This window comes from Adiantum capillus-veneris, chromosome 19 (genome assembly GCF_014529385.1).
Source record: "Adiantum capillus-veneris isolate H3 chromosome 19, ASM1452938v2, whole genome shotgun sequence".
NCBI classification, from domain to species: domain Eukaryota; kingdom Viridiplantae; phylum Streptophyta; class Polypodiopsida; order Polypodiales; family Pteridaceae; genus Adiantum; species Adiantum capillus-veneris.
This window is the reverse complement of record NC_140949.1, coordinates 65,358,739-65,377,486: the sequence shown is the minus strand read 5'-3', so window position 1 is coordinate 65,377,486 and position 18,748 is coordinate 65,358,739. Positions and strand designations below refer to the sequence as shown.

The 18,748-nt window shown below is 44.8% G+C and overlaps 1 protein-coding gene across 1 annotated transcript in view; it reads left to right on the top strand.

Moving 5' to 3' along the window:
* Nucleotides 1-852: 852 nt before the first annotated feature.
* LOC147434166 (lysine-tRNA ligase) overlaps nt 853-18,748 on the top strand; it is a 48,318-nt gene continuing 30,422 nt past the window's right edge. Inside the window, exons 1-2 of the mRNA XM_086490742.1 lie at nt 853-1,389; nt 1,952-2,101. Coding sequence (XP_086346868.1) covers nt 1,021-1,389; nt 1,952-2,101 — 519 coding nt within the window. The 5' untranslated portion in view covers nt 853-1,020. The remainder of the gene's footprint in view (nt 1,390-1,951; nt 2,102-18,748) is intronic.

Below are 18,748 nucleotides of genomic sequence, written 5' to 3'. Positions count from 1 at the left end.
AATCTTCATGCTTATCCATCTTCTTCTCTTCTTTACAATGATACAACTCCACAACCACACACAACATGATTGCAATAAGCACACTCACATCAAATATCTATTGTCAACCATCATACAATGAATAAGATCATTGGAATAATGATTGAAGAGCTCATGTAAACCCAAAAGTATGAGTATGTAGAAGTCAAAATGTTAGCGCCCTCACATGTAAACATCCTTGAGCTCCACAATGGTGGTCAAAATGAATGAGTGCAATAAGGGTCCATGTCAAATATTGAGGTTGCATCAATTAGGTGGCCATGCTGATGCCTACGTGTAGCTCTTGCCCGATGGTACACTACCCTTGCCTAACCATGTTTCATGGCTAATATTTGGAAGGGATAAGCACCTCCCTCTCAGGGCCTTTGGTGTGTTGTAAAAAAAGAAGAAAGCAGGTAGGGATGACCTCAACTTATGACACTTTGTTACGGTTGTGAGTTGAGGCCACCTTGGTTTTGGCTAAAAATGATTATGGGTGGCTATGGCATAAAAGAAAAGTTTGTTCCCTTCATTGTTTTACTTGGGTAGATTTCTGCGAGGCAAGACTCTATGATTTTATTGACATTTTAGTGTATTTTTTGAAGGACACTCACATTTTCACTCGTTAAAAACAGGCAAAATACCGCAAAACGGATAAAATGCCCGTTGAAAAGAAACCCTGTGCCTGCAACCCATGATGCCCACACAATGTCTTTGATGGTTGTGGCCTCCAATTTGCTCCATCACTTTGACGTATATGTGTGTGCGTATTTTCCCTTCACGTGAACAAACCCTTATGAGGTGCAAGGATTGCCTAGCCTCCTAGGTGGGAAAATGTGGCTCGAGTTTGTGCCATGTAAGGTGATGCATGGCTCATCAGTCAATCTCTGTTTATTGAGTTCCAATACGCGCGCGCGCACATGCTCTCTCTCTCTCTCTCTCTCTCTCTCTCTCTCACACACACACACACACACACACACACACACACATCGCACTACCTAGATGACTTGCGGAAAAGCAGCTACTTCGTCGACTGCTTCCTTAAGCACCCACTCCCTCCAGACTTTCGACTCTGCAAAGAAGCTGGGGAGCTTTATCCCACCAACAGCTAGTTACTCTCCGTACGGGCAATGCTCAATTTCTTTCAACGGATCACATCCAACATACGGAAAGGTGCTCCATGTGTGGGCAAGGCGAGGAAGACCATTTCATACTTACTTGCAAGTGCCTTCTTCATCCAGTCGGTCTGTTTCTGCTTCAGCGTCTCCCTCAAATGATTCTGGTAGTAGCCGTGGCCGTTTCTACTTCAACTTCACGGGCTTTCCTTTCCCTCTCGGACCATTCCTAGAGCGGCGCACCATTTGCAAAGAGGTAGCACTTGCATGTCTATACATTTTAGTGCAGGCTGACATTGTTTTTCATCATGCCTGTATAAATTTTCAAGATTTAAGCTGAATAGTAGGCGTATTTTTAGATGCATCTGTCAATGGGCTCAAAAGTTTTCTTTTCCTGATAGTAACTCAGGGTGTACACATGAAGCTATGTATGCCTTTGAATAGGGAGAATTAGTATTTATGCTTTTGGTCTGGTTTTGGGCCTCTTGTGTATCGGGGACACTGCCTCCAGAGTCCAGATTATGATTCAACAAGCCACATTATGTGATGCATAGATTTTTTAAAGCCATAGTTCCTGCCAACTGTCTTGTGAAGTATTGCCTATGCTCAAGAAGATAACATGTTGCCCTAGCTATGCTGAATCATGATGTGGTGTGGGAGCAGTTAAACATTTATTATACATGCTTTGCTTTCTACCACTTCTTATTTCAGTGAGATGCTTAAATGTATGGATAATGCTAAGTGTTCTTTTGAGCAGTGAACCAATAATTGCGAGGGCCCTTATTTTCTACATTCCACATGGTTCTCTGTTTTTGCAGGTGGACAGGGAGAGAATCTGGATATTTGAGCAAGAGCAAGCGCTTGGTTTCAGCAGTGTAACCACCAACATACGCATGACAGTCATAAAGCTGAAATCTGGTGGTTTATGGGTTCATGCTCCCATCGCTCCCACCAAAGAATGCATTCGGGTATGGTCTATGCAGTCAGCACATTAATTTTTTTCTCAACTATACCTTCCAGTTTGTTCTTAGAGCATAGAAGCTCAGGAAACCGTCTTGGATTCCGTTTCTGGAATTCCGAGCATAGGCCAAAGCCTCCTTGCTCCGTTCTCAGAGCGGGAATACTTGCAAAACACAAACACAGTAGCAAACACTGGTAGATCTCATGCAACTCATCACCTATTGCTCCGGGCATGGAAAGCAACCTCCGTATGCAAACTTGTCGCAAAAACTGGCTGGTTTGCAGAAGTAGAGCCTTACCTTCTGCTAGCGTTGGTAGAGTCCTGAAATTGGGCGCCTGACTGCCCTTTTATAGGTGCACCCAGCAGGAATGAATAGTAGGGGAAGGGGGGCGCCTTGCTTTTTATTGGGGGAAGGGCTGAAAATAGGGTGCCTTGGAGTGCAAGCCAAGCAGAGGGGGAGGGGGTCGATTTTAGCCAAAAAAAGCAGGAGATGGGGTGCCTTGGCTTTGTGCTCTTTTTTTAATTCGTGGCCGGCCCACTTATTAAGTGGGCGGCCGGTCAGTTTTATAAATGGTGTGAACCTGTTTAAAAACTCAATAAAGACTTATGAGCTGAAAACAATGCTTATACCACACACTTAAGGTGTCTGTGGATGCAACCTCATGCACAGATGCAACGTAGACATAGACTTACTCAAGGGAAAGCATTTGCTTTCCAAGAAAGCACTCAAAGACATCCTAAAGCTTCTTAGAACCCATCTTATTCATGTGCTTGCATCTTTACACGTAACTTTTACTCCGTTCAGATTTCCTCCTCAGACCAACGAAGAATTCCCTATTTGATGCTCCTGTCACCCATCTTGTGACACATCGAGAATACCCGTTACCTGGTCTCTCCCACCGAACTAATGGGAACAACTTCTTCGTGATGCTTAATGTCACCCATCATATGACACATGAGAGATGTCCGCTCCCGATGGCTTTTATCAGTTGTTGTAGATCTACAGTTCCTAACTTAACAATTCTCAAGTGTATCAATTTAAAGATCCTAAGTTCATAAAACAGAAGCTACTCCGAAAATAAGAAAATAGTCTGCTTAACAACTACTTTTGGGTTTTTTGCAAGGATTTTGAGTTGGAGTTAGAGCTTTTAGATTTTGATGCTTTTCATGGGACTCTGCTTTTAGACCCCTAGTACTATTTATAAGTGTGCCTAATGCCTAAGTATCAGACACGGAAGGCGTGATAGCATGTGCAGAGGTCTTTGAAGAGTTGTACCTTGAGATCAAGTAATAAAGAAGGAAATACTGGAAGGTATGCCAGACTTTGGGGCCAGTGCATTTGAAAAGAACTCCGCCGCTTCCTGTCAACTCTCCTCTTTTGGAACTCCACCTGTTAGGTGTAGCGGAATGATTGTTTGCGCTTTGCTCAAGATGAGTGCTCCGAACTATGCTCAAGGTTCCTTTTAGTTCTTATGGAAGGGAGAGCCTTCCATTCTTAATGGAAAGTGCTATGATTACAACAAAGTGAATGGACACTATGAGTGCAAGTGTATGAGACTGAGAGATAGAGAGAAGAGAGATACGACACCAGAGACGTTGTAAAACCCTCCTCCGAAGGCCCCACTCTCGTCGGCGAGAGTGGTCTACTATTTGATTGCACAAAGTGGTACAATGCGTATGCAATGGACTGATGCAACTTGGACTATGCCGATGACGACGACGGTGATGACAACGACGACTTGATGGCTGAAATCTGAGATCTAACTGTTGAATTTCGGGACTGTTTCGGTGGCTGAAAATGACTGTTTTGGTTGCGTTTTTATGGGCTGAAATTGGGGGAACTTCTGCAACCAATGGGGATGAATCTGCTATTGTACCATAGGGCTAAAAACGCTGTGGTTTTGATGCGGTTTGGGCTGAAAATCATTGACGCTGGGCTGCCTTTTCCCTTTCCAAAAACGCTGGGCTTGTAGAGACAAAAAATGCTAATAGGCTGAAATGGAAAAATGCTAGCAAACTGGGACTTGATGGCGATGCTGGGGATCTGCAATCGCTAGGTAATGCTGATGAGGCTGGCGATCAAGCAATGCTGGAAAACGCCAAGTCTGAGGGTAGGCGAGGTTGGGAAATCCAAAAACGCCAAGGGGTCTTGATGGTCCTTGATGGGTTCTGCTGAGAAGTTGCATGTTGAGCGGAAAGCTCCTGCTGCCTCTTCTGCCAGAAAGTGCTAACTTGGGTTTGCTTATATATTAACTTAGCAAAATTGCCCTACCTACTTTTGTTGGAAAGTCGCTTAAAAATAACAAGTGAAAATACCAAAAATAGGGAAAATAGGCTAAATGCACTGGAAAATTCCCCTAATTGAATCTGATGGATTTTGAAGAGAATACTGATGATCATGCCGTGTGCAACGAGAGGAGATGCATCTATACTAAGTGACTGGGTATGCAAGGTCTACGAATAGACTCACAAAAGTGCCAGATCACTTCTAATCTAAACTGACTTGACTGACGGGAACCTTGTTATGGTGTAGCTTGTCCACGGACACATAGGGTCGGGATGTGTCACGTGACATCCCCTCCTTTTCAAAGTGAGGTACTGGTACCAAACTGTATGGCGTCGAGAGAGATCGCCAACAGCATCCGGAATCCTGGAAGGGACTCTTTGCCGGCCCACTCTGATGTGTGGGTCGTGCGGTACTTGAACTTCATAAAGGTCTGCAACGCTTGCTTCTTTGGGCCGCGCCGAAAGCGACACAGTCTTTTGTGCCTCCTTCGATGCTTCAACTTCGTCTAGAGACCTGCTTCTTTCTTCTTCAAGAATTTCCACCGCTGAAAATTCCTGAAACCATTTCCAACACAAAACCATGAACATACCCATTCCATGTAAAGTGAAGTAAAAAAATCTTGTCTTCTCTAAAGATTGTGTATGCAATGTAGGTGAACATAGAGACGGAATGTCAAACCGTTCATCAAACACATGCAAACAATGAGATCGAATCTTTTCTGTTTGATGGAAATCAATCAACTGCGGCAAATCACAATGGAAATGTCCATGCGTGGTGCTCAGACTATCATCATTCATATGCTCGTTTGGAAACTGTGTCATTCCAAGGAAGAAACATGGAATGTGACTTCCTTACATACATTCTTTTCAACTTTTCACGAAAAATCCGCATACATTCGTGCTCATCCATGAGAGAAACATATTCAACATACAGTTGTCATGCCTAGAAAAAAGGATCACACAACGATGTTGACTAAAATACAGGAAACGATCACGAATGAAACATTCGAACAATGCGTGCATATCAATCATGCGAACGCATAATACTTCCTGTGAGGGTTCTTTGGACCAAGGCTCGATAGCCGAGATCTGTTCTTCCTGAATGATCGAATCGTCCTGTGGGGGTTCTTTGGACCTCGACACAAAAGCCAAGATCGGTTCTTCGTGATTGATCGAATCTACAACGAGGTTAGCTTCGCTAGAAAAAGCATCCACTAACACATCATCCTTGTGAACAATCACATCTTCTTCATGCAAATCATCATGCTTGTGAGAAATCACATCTTGATCATGCAAATCATCATGCTCATCATTATCATCCAAATCATCATGCTTAGCAATATCATTCAAATCATCATGCTTATCTTTGTCATCCAAATCATCATGCTTGTCATTCAAATCATCATGCAAATCATTGTGCTTATCATTGTCAATCAAAACATCATCATGCTTCACACAATCATGCAAATCCTATGTATCATGCTTTGGAGAAGAAGAGACTGAGACAGTCTCCTTTCTCCAAATCTCTTGCATCTGTGCCTGAACTTGAGAATAGTCGCCAAAACTCTTTGCTGTGGTGGTCGCTCTTTTCTTTGAGGGCTTTGTTCTCGCGATCAAATTCTACTTGTTTTGGTTTGTTCGCTCGATCAAATTCTGCTTCTCTTGCTTTGGCTTCCAAGTGTGCTTGCTCGCTCTCACGCGCTATGGCTGCCATTCTTTCTTGGTACTGGCGCTCTATGGCTGCCATGTCTTCTTCGTAGGCTTTTCTTTCTGCTTCGCTTTCTTGGTCCAACTCCTCCCTAGGAGTTAGCACAATCCTTGTCGTAGATGGAAAAGGGGGAGGGTCGAAAAAACATCCCGGTGGGGAAAATTCTTCTTCGCCTCTCTCATGCTCATCACCTCCAAGCGAAGTATCCATTCCGCTTCGAGTGATGATCATTCTGAAGTCGTGGGTTCTTGTGGGTTCTTGGGGTCTTGGGTTCTTAAGTTCACGAGGAACTTGGGTTCGTGCGGGTCTTGAGGTTCTTGAGGTGTTCTTTCGCTTGCAAATCGCGTTGGAGAAGGATCTTCTCTTCACCCGAGTTCTACTCTTTTCCGCGGGCGCACCCATTGGCGGCCTTGCGCTCACACCAAGGTTGCTTTTTCCCACCTCACGTCGATTGGCCGGCCGCTAAGTGCACGGCCCGCTCTCAATGAGTGAAAAGAGACACAAGGGGAGGCTGGACAAGCCCTTCTTTCTTGGGATTCTTGTCACTCTTCAACAAAACACGATTAGGAATCAACACGCCCAAGCGAACTTGGATTCGTGCGACCTCAACAAGCAAAAAAAATCTTGTGGTTCTTGTGGTTCTTTCCTTGAGTGATACAGAACACTGCCAAAGCTCTGATACCAATGTTAGGTGCAGCGGAATGATTGTTTGCGCTTTGCTCAAGATGAGTGCTCCGAACTGTGCCCAAGGTTCCTTTTAGTTCTTATGGAAGGGAGAGCCTTCCGTTCTTAATGGAAAGTGCTATGATCACAACAAAGTGAATGGACACTGTGAGTGCAAGTGTATGAGACTGATAGATAGAGAGAAGAGAGATACGACACCAGAGACGTTGTAAAGCCCTCCTCCGAAGGCCCCACTCTCGTCGTCGGCGAGAGTGCTATGCCGATGACGACGGTGATGACAACGACGACTTGATGGCTGAAATCTGAGATCTTCTAACTGCTGAATTTCGGGACTGTTTCGGTGGCTGAAAATGACTGTTTTGGTTGCGTTTTTATGGGATGAAATTGGGGGAACTTCTGCAACCAATGGGGATGAATCTGCTACTGTACCATAGGGCTAAAAACGCTGTGGTTCTGATGCGGTTTGGGCTGAAAATCATTAACTCTCGGCTGCCTTTTTCCTTTCCAAAAACGTTGGGCTTGTGGAGACCAAAAATGCTAATAGGCTGAAATGGAAAAACGCTAGCAAACTGGGACTTGATGGCGATGCTGGGGATCTGCAATCGCTAGGTAATGCTGATGAGGCTGGCGATCAAGCAATGCTGGAAAACACCAGGTCTGAGGGTAGGCGAGGCTGGGAAATCCAAAAACTCCAAGGGGTCTTGATGGTCCTTGATGGGTTCTGCTGAGAAGTTGCCTGTTGAGCGGAAAGCTCCTGCTGCCTCTTCTGCCAGAAAGTGCTAACTTGGGTTTGCTTATATATTAACTTAGCAAAATTGCCCTACCTACTTTTGTTGGAAAGTTGCTTAAAAATAACAAGTGAAAATACCAAAAATAGGGAAAATATGCTAAATGCACTGGAAAATTCCCCTAACTGAATCTGATGGATTCTGAAGGGAATACTGATGATCATGCTGTGTGCAACCATAGGATATGCATCTATACTAAGTGATTGGGCATGCACGGTCTACGAATAGACTCACAAAAGTGCCAGATCACTTCTAATCTAAACTGACTTGACTGATGGGAACCCTGTTATGGTGTAGCTTGTCCACGGACACATAGGGTTGGGATGTGTCACGTGACACCGCCGCTCCCTGTTGACTCTCCTCTTCTCTCTCATCTAGAGTATAGAAGAGGATGGATTCATCACCCATTATATCACCCTCTTGTATTGGGTACTGATTGTATTAGTGGTCACACATACCCCAAAGTTCCAGCTAGTAGCACTTTGAGATTCAAATGAGTAGTGAGGCAGAGGTTGGTTGAGGCAGAGTAGCCCCTTGTAGACCTGTTGAGGAGAGGTTACCAGATCAGGATCGAGAGGAGGTCCAAGAGTTGTTGGACAGAGGGATAGAGCATGAGGATTAGATGTCGATGGCAGTTCAGAAGCAACCTAATTTGACCTCGGATAGGCCAGTTCAATAGGCTTTGGGTCCCTTGGAGACTTAGTCGCATGTGCCTCTTACAATAGGCAATATTGAAGGTGTGTAGGAGAGTGAGTCTCTTCAGTTTGCAGAGGAGTTTCAATATTCAGTATGTTTTACACCCATTGAGAGTTCTTTGTAAATGGTCCATGAAGATTTTCAAGTGTCTTTGAGTGGGCCACTACGTGTAGACATGTTTTTCTTGCAATTGTCAAGAATACGTCACATTTTCGTTGGTCTCCCATGATCAGATTCAATGTACAGGTTTTACAAGGGGGTTCCGTTTGGACAAGGGTGGTTGTTTATGATCTTATACATGAGGAGACAATGGTTGAGGCCAACTACTTTATGAAAATCAAAGAGTTTGTAGTTTTGTTGTAGAGTTAATTTAGTAGGGCCCTGGGGAAGTTGGTTTGGTCAAAGAGATGTGTATCTTGGTACCTTCCCTTTGCTTTTGTGGTGGACAATGATTGAATCCCTCCCTACAGTATGGTCGTATCATAGATCAACATCCTTTTTTGGGGTATGTGAGGAAATGTTAGTGTGGACGTGGATGATTTTGGAGGCACAACCAGGGGTTTCACAATCCCTTGGCTTTTGTGAGCTGCTACAGGAGGTATTAATCGCGGATGCTTTCTATCAATGAGATATGCAACACTAGATGTACGTGCACATCTAACCCTATGTGCACGTGGACAAGCTATCTCAGGTCTAGGGATCAGGTAAGCTTAGGAAGTGTTTTTGCACCTTTGTGAGCCTGTGTGTAGGCCGTGCATGTTGAGGCACTTAGAGTAGTTGCTTATCCTCTAGTTGCACACAGTATGATCATCAGCATGACATTCAGTACCCATCATGAGCATTTTACAGTGCACAAAACCCATTTTCCCTATTTATCCATTTTTCACTTATTATTGAATAAGTGACTTTGTTGGGAAACTGAGTATGGCAAATTTGCTAAGTGACTATAAATAAAACCTAGCACTAGCACTTTCTGGCAGAAGAGGCAGCAGAAGTTCCAGCAACTTGCAGTGCGCCTTCTCAGTAAGATCGGTAGGAGGCCTAGCGTTTCCAGGCAACAGCAGAGCAGATAACGTTTTTGGCTACGGATCAGCCTAGCGTTTTCTGTTACAGTATCAGTCTAGCGTTGCCAGCAAATTGCAGATTGCCTAGCGTTTTGCAATTTCTGGCGACAGATCAGCCCAAGCACATCAGCGTTTTCAGTTTTCAGCATTTAGACACGGCAGATCTAGCCCCTAGCCTCGCAGATCTCACCTACCCGTAGCAGATTCTCGCCGTTCCGTTAGATCAGCCAGCATTTTCAGATTCAGCCGCTGTCCGCAGATTTCAGCATCTGCGTTTTCAACGCATCGTCGTCGCGTCGTCGCCATCGTCGGCCTCGCCGACACAATGTCAGAATTCAGCAGAAGCCAGCGTTTTGCAGATTTCAGCCCTAGCGTTTTCAGATTTCAGCCCGTCCTCGTCGTCGTCATCATTGTCGTCGCAAGTCCTTTGCATCTAGAGCATTGTACCAGATTTTTGCAATCAATAGCATAGACTTCTCTCGCCATAGAGAGGGGGGCCCATGGAGGAGGGTTTGAGAACCGTATGGTGTTGTATTCTTCTCTCTCTCTCTCTCTCTCTCCACCTTCATTCACAGTGTCATTCACTTTGTTTGTGATCATTGCACTCTCTCACTAAAGGAACGGAAGGCTCTCCCTTCCGTAAGTAAAAGGAACCCTTGAGCACGGTTCGGAGCACTCATCTTGAGCAAAGTTCAACATTCACTTCTGCTGCACCTTACATTGGTATTAGAGCTTTTGTAGTGTTCTGTATCACTCTAAGGAAAGAACCACATAATTTTTTTGCTTGATGCGGTCGCACGTAACCCAAGTCCACTTGGGCGTGTCGATTACTAATCGTGTTTTTGAAGAGTGACAGGTACCCCAAGAAAGAAGGGCTTGTCCGGCCTCTCCTTGTTCCTCTGTTCACTCATTAAGAGCGGACCGTGCACTTAGCGGCCGGCCAATCGACGAGAGGTGGGAAGAAGCAACTTTGGTGTGAGCGCAAGGCCACCAAGGGGTGCGCCCCCGCAAGGGAAGAATCGAGCTCGGGTAAGAGAAAAGTCTTCTCAAACACCGATCGCAAGCTAAGAACTCAAGAATTGAAGAACCTCAAGAACCTCAAGGACTTCAGAACCTCAAGAACTCAAGAACTCAAGAACCCAAGTTCCTCGAGAACTTAAGTACCCAAGATCTCAGTGTATGGTTATCACTTGAAGTAGAATGGATACTTTGCATGAAGGTGATGAGCATGGAGGTAGTGAAGAAGAATTTTTCCCGTGAGGAGGATTTTCCGACCCTCCCCCTTCCTCATCTACGCCACGGGTTGTACCAAATCCTATGGAGGCTTTGGTCAAATCGATGATGGACATGATGCTACAACAAGAGGCGCAATGTGCCACATTTGATCGCGAGCGTGAGGAAAGAAAGGCAGACTTGGATCAGGAGCCCGAAGAAAGACGGTTAGCCTTGGAGCATGAGCAAACCATAGCCATCATCTGGTAGCACCTTCGTGCCGAGGCAGCGTTCGAGGACGTAGCTGTGCACTTGTAATACAGCGTCCCATACCGCCTGGCCTCACCTCCTCGAGGCGACCTTGTGCGCTCCTAGCCTCACGGGCTAACCACTGGCACTCTGCCAGTGGGGGTCCATAACTACAAATAAGGCCTTGGACTCCCTTTTATAATAGTGGTCGGCCACACTGGCCGAGTTCACACTACGTCGGACGCCCATCCCGACGGTTTCTTAGACTGGATCCCCTCTCTTGTGAGTGGGACATAATAGGCGGGTCAAACGAACGCATTGGACTTGTGCGTTTATGACCTCGACACAAAAATCCTAACCCTAAAACCTGTCACATATCGCCTTCTAAAATAAGCAATCATTCTTGATTGCAGGTGACAGTGAGAAAATGATCATACTTCCAATCATTAAGTCATGCATTCTTGTGTCATCATGGCCGTGCACACATAAAAGCTAGCTGCAAACACCTCGGGTGGGTCTGAAAATCTGTCTTATGACCGGTATCTTAGCTAACGTCCATAAAAGGTCATTGGATCTTGCTTGGATGTCGACCACACACCCAAGATCTTAGCCAATTCCTATAAAAAGGTCGTTGGATCTTGCTTGTGGTGCATGCACACACCCAAGCTCATGATTATAATCATAATTATAATCTTTATTAATCATAAACTTGTACAAAAGAATTTTGACCATCATTAATCTTGATCCATAGTTTCTTTTCTTTAATTCATGATTCTTAGTCTGTTGTCGCTCCTTGAGTAACTTGATTACTAAAGCTCAACACCAATTCTTTGTTCTTATGCTTAAATTGGATGGTTCGTTCTCTTGCATCAAAACGGGCATGGTACTTGTAGAACCAAGGCATGCCTAGTAGAACCTCACATCCTTGCAGGTCCATAATGTAGAAGTCAACTAGATTCGTAAATGTTTGAATTTGTAGTCGAAGTGATCCGATGAATGGTTTCAATAATGTGCTAGGTTCCATTAGCCATTTGTGCTTCAATTTGTGTCCCCTTGGTATATTTCTCAAAACTAAATCTTGTCGCTAATTCTGGGGACATGAAATTTTGCATGGAGCGTGAGTCGAAGAGGATAAGGGACCCAAGTACCCCAAGAATCCAAGTACTCAGTGCATGGTCATCACTATAAGCGGGATGGATACTTTGCATGAAGGTGATGAAAGTGGAATTGGAGAAAAACAAGTCCTACATCATGAGGACCATTACCGGATCCTCCTCTGTCCCCATCTATGCCGCGGATTGCACCAAATTCTATGGAGGCTTTGGTAATGTAAGGTGCAGCGGAATGAATGTTGTATTTTCTCAAGATTAGTGATCTTTATTGCTCAAGGTTCCTTTTAGTTCTTTAGGGAAAGAGAGAGCTTTCCGTCTTGTAGAGTGCTGTGGTCACGAACAAAGTGAGTGGATGTTGTGCGTGCAAGTGAATGAGACTGAGAGAAGGAGAGAGAAGAGATACGACACCGAGAGGTTGTAAAACCCTCCTCTGAAGGCACCACTCTCGTCGGCGAGAGTGGTCTACTTGATTGCACAAAGGTGTACAATGCGTATGCAAAGGACTGATGTAATGGGACTATGCCGACGACGACGACGATGATGACGACGACGACTTGATGGCTGAAATCTGGGATCTTCTAATCGATGAATTCTGGGACTGTTTCGGTGGCTGAAAATGACTGTTTTGGCTGCGTTTTTATGGCTGAAAATGGGGGAGCATCTGCAACCAACTTTGGGGGAATCTGCTACTGTTCATAAGGCTGAAAATCTGCGTTTGTAAGGGCTGAAATCTGCGTTTCTGCAATGGCTGAAATCTGCGTTTTCTTCTATGCTGAAACAGAGGATCTGTTGGCGTTTTTGATGGGCTGAAAAACGCTGAGAAGAGCTGAGGTTTGCTGGCGTTTTTGCATGAGAAAACGCTGGCTGAACATGGGGTAGGAAATCGCTAGCCTTACCCTTAGATTCATTGGAAGAATTCTTTGATGAGATACTGTTGGAAGATTGGTTCGAAGAGTTATCATTCTTACCATTCTTGCCGTTCTTACCGTTTTGCGGGTTCTTAGAAGTCTGCGAGGTACTTGTGGAAGTCTTGTTCTCCTTAGGCTTTCCTTTGTTGTGCTTCATCTCGTGGGCGAGAGCAATGGCTACCGCTTTGTTGAGATCGATTGGATCGAGTACCTCGACATCATACTTGATATACTCGTCCAATCCGTAAAGAAATGCCTCCTTGCGCTTCGCATCCGATTTGCGTAATTGAGTGCCGAGCTGCAAATCCCAATTAGAGAAAGACATAACCGGCATACCGTTTTGCTTGAGAGCTCGCCAATTGTCCTTCAGTCGTGCAAGGTATTGAGGCGGCATAAACCGCGCCTTGAGCTTGTCTTGGAAATCAGCCCAACTAAAAGAGGGGCGTGAAATCGTCGGCTACCTCTAGGTGCGCGGCTAGCTGTGCCTCTTGCCATGCCTGTTACCAATTTATGGCATCACCGGCAAGGCACATAGCTGCCGTCAAAACTTTGCTATTGCGTGTTTTCTTAGTTGTCGCAAAATAAGCATTAAATTGATGCAACCAAGAATGAATAACAATAGCATCCATCTTACCGTCATACTTATTGAAAGTCAACTTCTTTGTGACTGGATTGTGTGAATCCGCATCGTGGCTTGCGCCACTTGACGAACTCCCACGATCTTTGGGTGGTTCGGTCTTCGAGGCTAGGATTTGGGCTATAAATTCTTGATTGCGAAGCTCCCTTTGAGCTTCACGCTCGGCCTCCTTTTCTGCTTTGCGTTCTTTTCGTTCAGCGCGCTCGCGTTTGAGAGCAAGTCGTTGTTCTTCTTGTTTTGCGGCAAGCTCAATGCGCTCACGTTCCTGAGCAAGTCAATTTTCTTCTTGTTTTGCAGCAAGTTTGTCGTTTCTTTCATCGCGCTCGCGGTCCTTGGCTTCTTTTGCACGGTCCTTTGCTGCTTGTTCTTCTGCTTTGCTTGCGAGTTGTGCCAAGGCAACTCGATTCGTTTCTTGTTGTTGTGCCATCATGTCCAACATAGACTTGACCATCATCTCCATAGGAGTGAGGACAACTCGTGGCGTAGATGGTAAAGGGGGAGGGTCAAAAAAGTCTCCTGGTGGGGAAAAATCTTCGCCGCCTCTCTCATGCTCATCACCTGTATGCGAAGTATCCATTCCGCTTCGAGTGACGACCATGCACTAGGATCTTTGGTTCTTAAGTTCACGAGGAACTTGGTTCTTGAGGGTCTTGAGGTTCTTGAGGTTCTTGGGTTCTTGAGGATCTTGAGGTTCTTGAGGGTTTCTTTCGCTTGCAAATCGTGTTGGAGAAGGATCTTCTCTTCACCCGAGTTCTACCCTTTTCTGCGGGCGCACCTCTTGGCGGCCTTGCGCTCACACCAAGGTTGCTTTTCCCACCTCACGTCGATTGGCCGGTTGCTAAGTGCACGGTCCGCTCTCAATGAGTGAAAAGAGACACAAGGGGAGGCTGAACAAGCCCTTCTTTCTTGGGATTCCTGTTACTCTTCAACAAAACACGATTAGGAATCACCACGCCCAAGTAAACTTGGGTTCGTGCGACCGCAACAAGCAAAAAATTTCTTGTGGTTCTTTCCTTGAGTAATGCAGAACACTTCCAAAGCTCTGATACCAATGTAAGGTGCAACGGAATGAATGTTGTTTTTTCTCAAGATTAGTGATCTTTATTGCTCAAGGTTCCTTTTAGTTCTTTAGGGAAAGAGAGAGCTTTCCGTCTTGTAGAGTGCTGTGGTGACGAACAAAGTGAGTGGATGTTGTGCGTGCAAGTGAATGAGACTGAGAGAAGGAGAGAGAAGAGATACGACACCGAGAGGTTGTAAAACCCTCCTCTGAAGGCACCACTCTCGTCGGCGAGAGTGGTCTACTTGATTGCACAAAGGTGTACAATGCGTATGCAAAGGACTGATGTAATGGGACTATGCCGACGACGACGACGATGATGACGACGACGACTTGATGGCTGAAATCTGGGATCTTCTAATCGATGAATTCTGGGACTGTTTCGGTGGCTGAAAATGACTGTTTTGGCTGCGTTTTTATGGCTGAAAATGGGGGAGCATCTGCAACCAACTTTGGGGGAATCTGCTACTGTTCATAAGGCTGAAAACCTGCGTTTGTAAGGGCTGAAATCTGCGTTTTCTTCTATGCTGAAACAGAGGATCTACTGGCGTTTTTGATGGGCTGAAAAACGTTGGGAAGAGTTGAGGTTTGTTGGCGTTTTTGCATGAGAAAACGCTGGCTGAACATGGGGTAGGAAATCGCTAGGCCATGGCTGATCTGGCGATGGCTGAGGAAAGGCAAAACGCTAATGCTGGGGTGGTTCTGTCATGGGAAAAAACACCGAGGGTGATGGGAGGTATGGCGATGGGGGTCATGAGGGGGGGTACTGCTGAGAAGTTGCCTGTTGAGCGGGAAGCTCCTACTGCCTCTTCTGCCAGAAAGTGTGAACTTTGGTTTGCTTATATATTAACTTAGCAAAATTGCCCTACCTACTTTTGTTGGAAAGTCACTTAAAAATAATAAGTGAAAATCCCAATAAATAGTAAAATAGGCTAAATGCACTGGAAAATTCCCCTAACTGATGCTAATGGATTTTGATGGGAATTCCGATGATCATGCTATGTGCAACCGGAGGATATGCATCTATGCTAAGTGACTGGGCATGCATGGTCTACGAATAGACTCACAAAAGTGCCAGATCACTGCTAATCTAACTTGATCGGACTGAGTGAACCTTGCTGTGGTGTAGCTTGTCCACGGACACATAGGGTTGGGATGTGTCATGTGACAGGTAAAGTCTATGATGGAGATGATGCTACAACAAGAGGCTCAACTAGACACCGTGAAGCAGGCACCCGAAGCTCAACACATAACGGCTGAAGAAAAGAGAGCAGCTATGGAGCTAGAGCGCGAGGCGCTACGAGACCAACGCATGCAAGACTTGGTTCTGCAAGTGCTATCCTTGAAGACCGACCCACTAAAGGAGGCTGGCGAGTCATCACGTAGCCCAAGTAGATATGCCAATTCCAACAATCTAGTGACTGAGAAGTCGACTTTCAGTAAGTATGATGGTGAGATGAATGCTTCTGTGATTTATTTTTGGTTGCATCAATCTAATGCTTACTTTGCGACTAACAAGAAAGACAATAACAATAAACTTTTGAAAGTCGTCATGTATCTATCGGGTGATGCCATTAATTGGTATCAAGCCTGGCAAGAGGCACAATTGGCTAAGGATCTTAAGCATGCCGCGTGGCGCGGATGGTGTACCCCTGTCTTTCAGTTGGGTTGACTTCCAAGACAAGCTCAAGGCTCGTTTTACGTCACCGCAATACCTTGATTGATTGAAAAAGAATTGGAGAGGCCTCAAAGAAAATGAAACTCTTGTTATGTCTTTTCCAAACCGTATCTTGCAGATAGGTGTTCAGTTGCGTAAGTCGGATGAGGATTGTAAGGAGGCTTTCCTCTCTGGTTTGGACGAGTACATCAAATACGATATGAAAGTCTTGCGATCTACTGACTACAATGACGTCGTCAGGATTGCTCTCGAGCAGGAAATGAAGCACAACAAAGGTAAGCCGAAGGAGAACAAGTCAAGTACCCCTCAGGACTAACATGTTGAGCAGAATGGTAAGAACAATGGTAAGAACCACAATATGTTTCCTTCTCAATCTTCCACTACACCTAAAGAACAAAAGTCTTTACGTAACAGTAATAATAAAGGAAAGACAAAAACTCAGGAAATCGCTAAGTTGACACCTGATGAAAAATCTGCTCAAGGAATGGTAGGAGGTTGGTTAAGTCTAGAAGAACGAAGCGAGTAATGAAAAGAAGGAAGATGTTTTAAGTGTTACACTAAAAGTCACATGAAAAGAGATTGTCCTAAGAAAGAACTCACAAAAGAATCCATAGAACCCATATCTTGTGTTAGTGTCATAATGCGAAAACTAATGTGCCCAAGTTTCTAATGATCATCTTGATGAGTCTCTCACAAAGTGTTATGGTCATGTGAATGGTCAGCGCATTGTGACTTGTTTAATCATGGCAGTATGCTTTATGTGATTAGTGATTCTCTTGTGAAGAGCACACGTTTAGAAGCTATCCCAATGGATCCCATTGTGGTCTCTGGATTTTCTCTTGGCATGCACTTCTCTCTTATGCATGAATGTCCTAAAGTAACAATATCAGTTCAAAATGTAGGTTTTTATCTTAAGTTGTTGTCTCTCCTATGTCTAGATGTGATGTGATATTTGGCATGAAGTGGTTTCATGAGTTTGATCCACAAGTCAAATGTTCCCATATAGTTGCACGAGTACCCAACCTAGTTATTTATCTGCATGTGAATCACCTCTTATTAGTAGTTCATTAATTTATAAATAAGTGACATTTTAGCATCACTTTTAGAAATCGTGAGTTTTTAGTTGCATTGTCCGATCCAACTTTCATTCCCTATATAAGTTACCCTAGGGGTCACTTCTCCAGCATAAGTCAGTACCCTTAGTACCCGCACCCAGTGCCCATAGTACCTGAGCATCCATGGCATTTTTGCACCATCCACCGACAGTACCAGATTAGCCCTAGCGTTTTCAGCCCAGGCATCAGATCAGCCAGCATTTTTAGTTTTTTGCCCAAGGCATGTCACAAAGTGATGACGTGGCATGACCAACTGGAAGAGAAATGGCCAAGTGGACAAGGGAAACTAAACTGACCAACTTGAAGAACTTACGGAGCACAGTGTGGGGCCTAAAACCCTAAAGACCAAAAGCTTGAGCTCTGAGGAGGATTTCCGTAAAATGCGTTGACAAGATGATGTGGCAGTCCGTATGATGATGTAGCAGGAGAATACATATTTTTTTGTGTTTTGCACTACTGGTGCCATGTGGCAAGCTGTACGCATTTCCATAAATTTTATTGGCTATTTTGGAGAGCCCAACGCTAGCTTTTGAGAGCAGATGCTTTTGGGGGAACTTTGAACTTGATTGCTTTTGGGGCTCTGCTCTTGGGCATCCCTTGTAAGTTTAAAAGAGGCTTTGGGCCTCTCACTCTGTATAGCATCTAGACGCAGAGTCTGAGAGCAAAGGACCCTTGGGAGTTGTACTTTGCAGTGATCAATAATAAAGAAATACTGAAAGGGGTGCCAGTGCTTCTAAATTCCATCGTGCCGTGTCGACTCTCTCTCTAGTAAATTTGAGTGATTTTCAAGTTTCTGGGAGGATCCGATTCCTTTAGCAGCACACATTGATTCTCGAGGAGAATCTCACAAAGCAGTCAATAGCTTTGTTTGTTAAAGAATCTTTTGTCCCGACCCCGGACTTTTTAGCCGCTCCCACCTTTCGTCCATCGCGCATCGGACGCGCTCCCGTCTCCATGGCTTTGTGTTAAGGGGCATAAACCATAAACAACCCAAGAATACACATGGATCCTCGTGGAGAATCTGAAAGAGATAACACCGGTTGGTAGGAAGGCAAAGAAAAGTTGAAATCCGGCGCGGGAATTGAAGAAAAGAATGAAGAATTGGGCAAATTTTCGATGGACAAGCGTGCAAGAGCGGAGTACAAACGCCAACTGCAGGTTGACACGTGTGTGAAAAAATTAATGAAGTACTCCCAAAACCTGAAATATGTGAAGTGTCTAAAGACTTATCCGATGGATGAGATTCTCCCGAGATGGCGAGACCATTGATTCTCCTCCTAGGTTGGGGAGAAAGCTGAAAGGACAGACGAGTGCAGGAAAGCAGAAGTTGTACTCGCAGAAAGAGCTGGATAGAGGTCTTGAAAAGAAGATGAACCAGATAATGAAAGGCTTAAAGCACTCTCGGAAGAAAAGAAAATCGGTGGATTTCCCCGGTTATTTGGACCCGTCCTTAGTTTGTA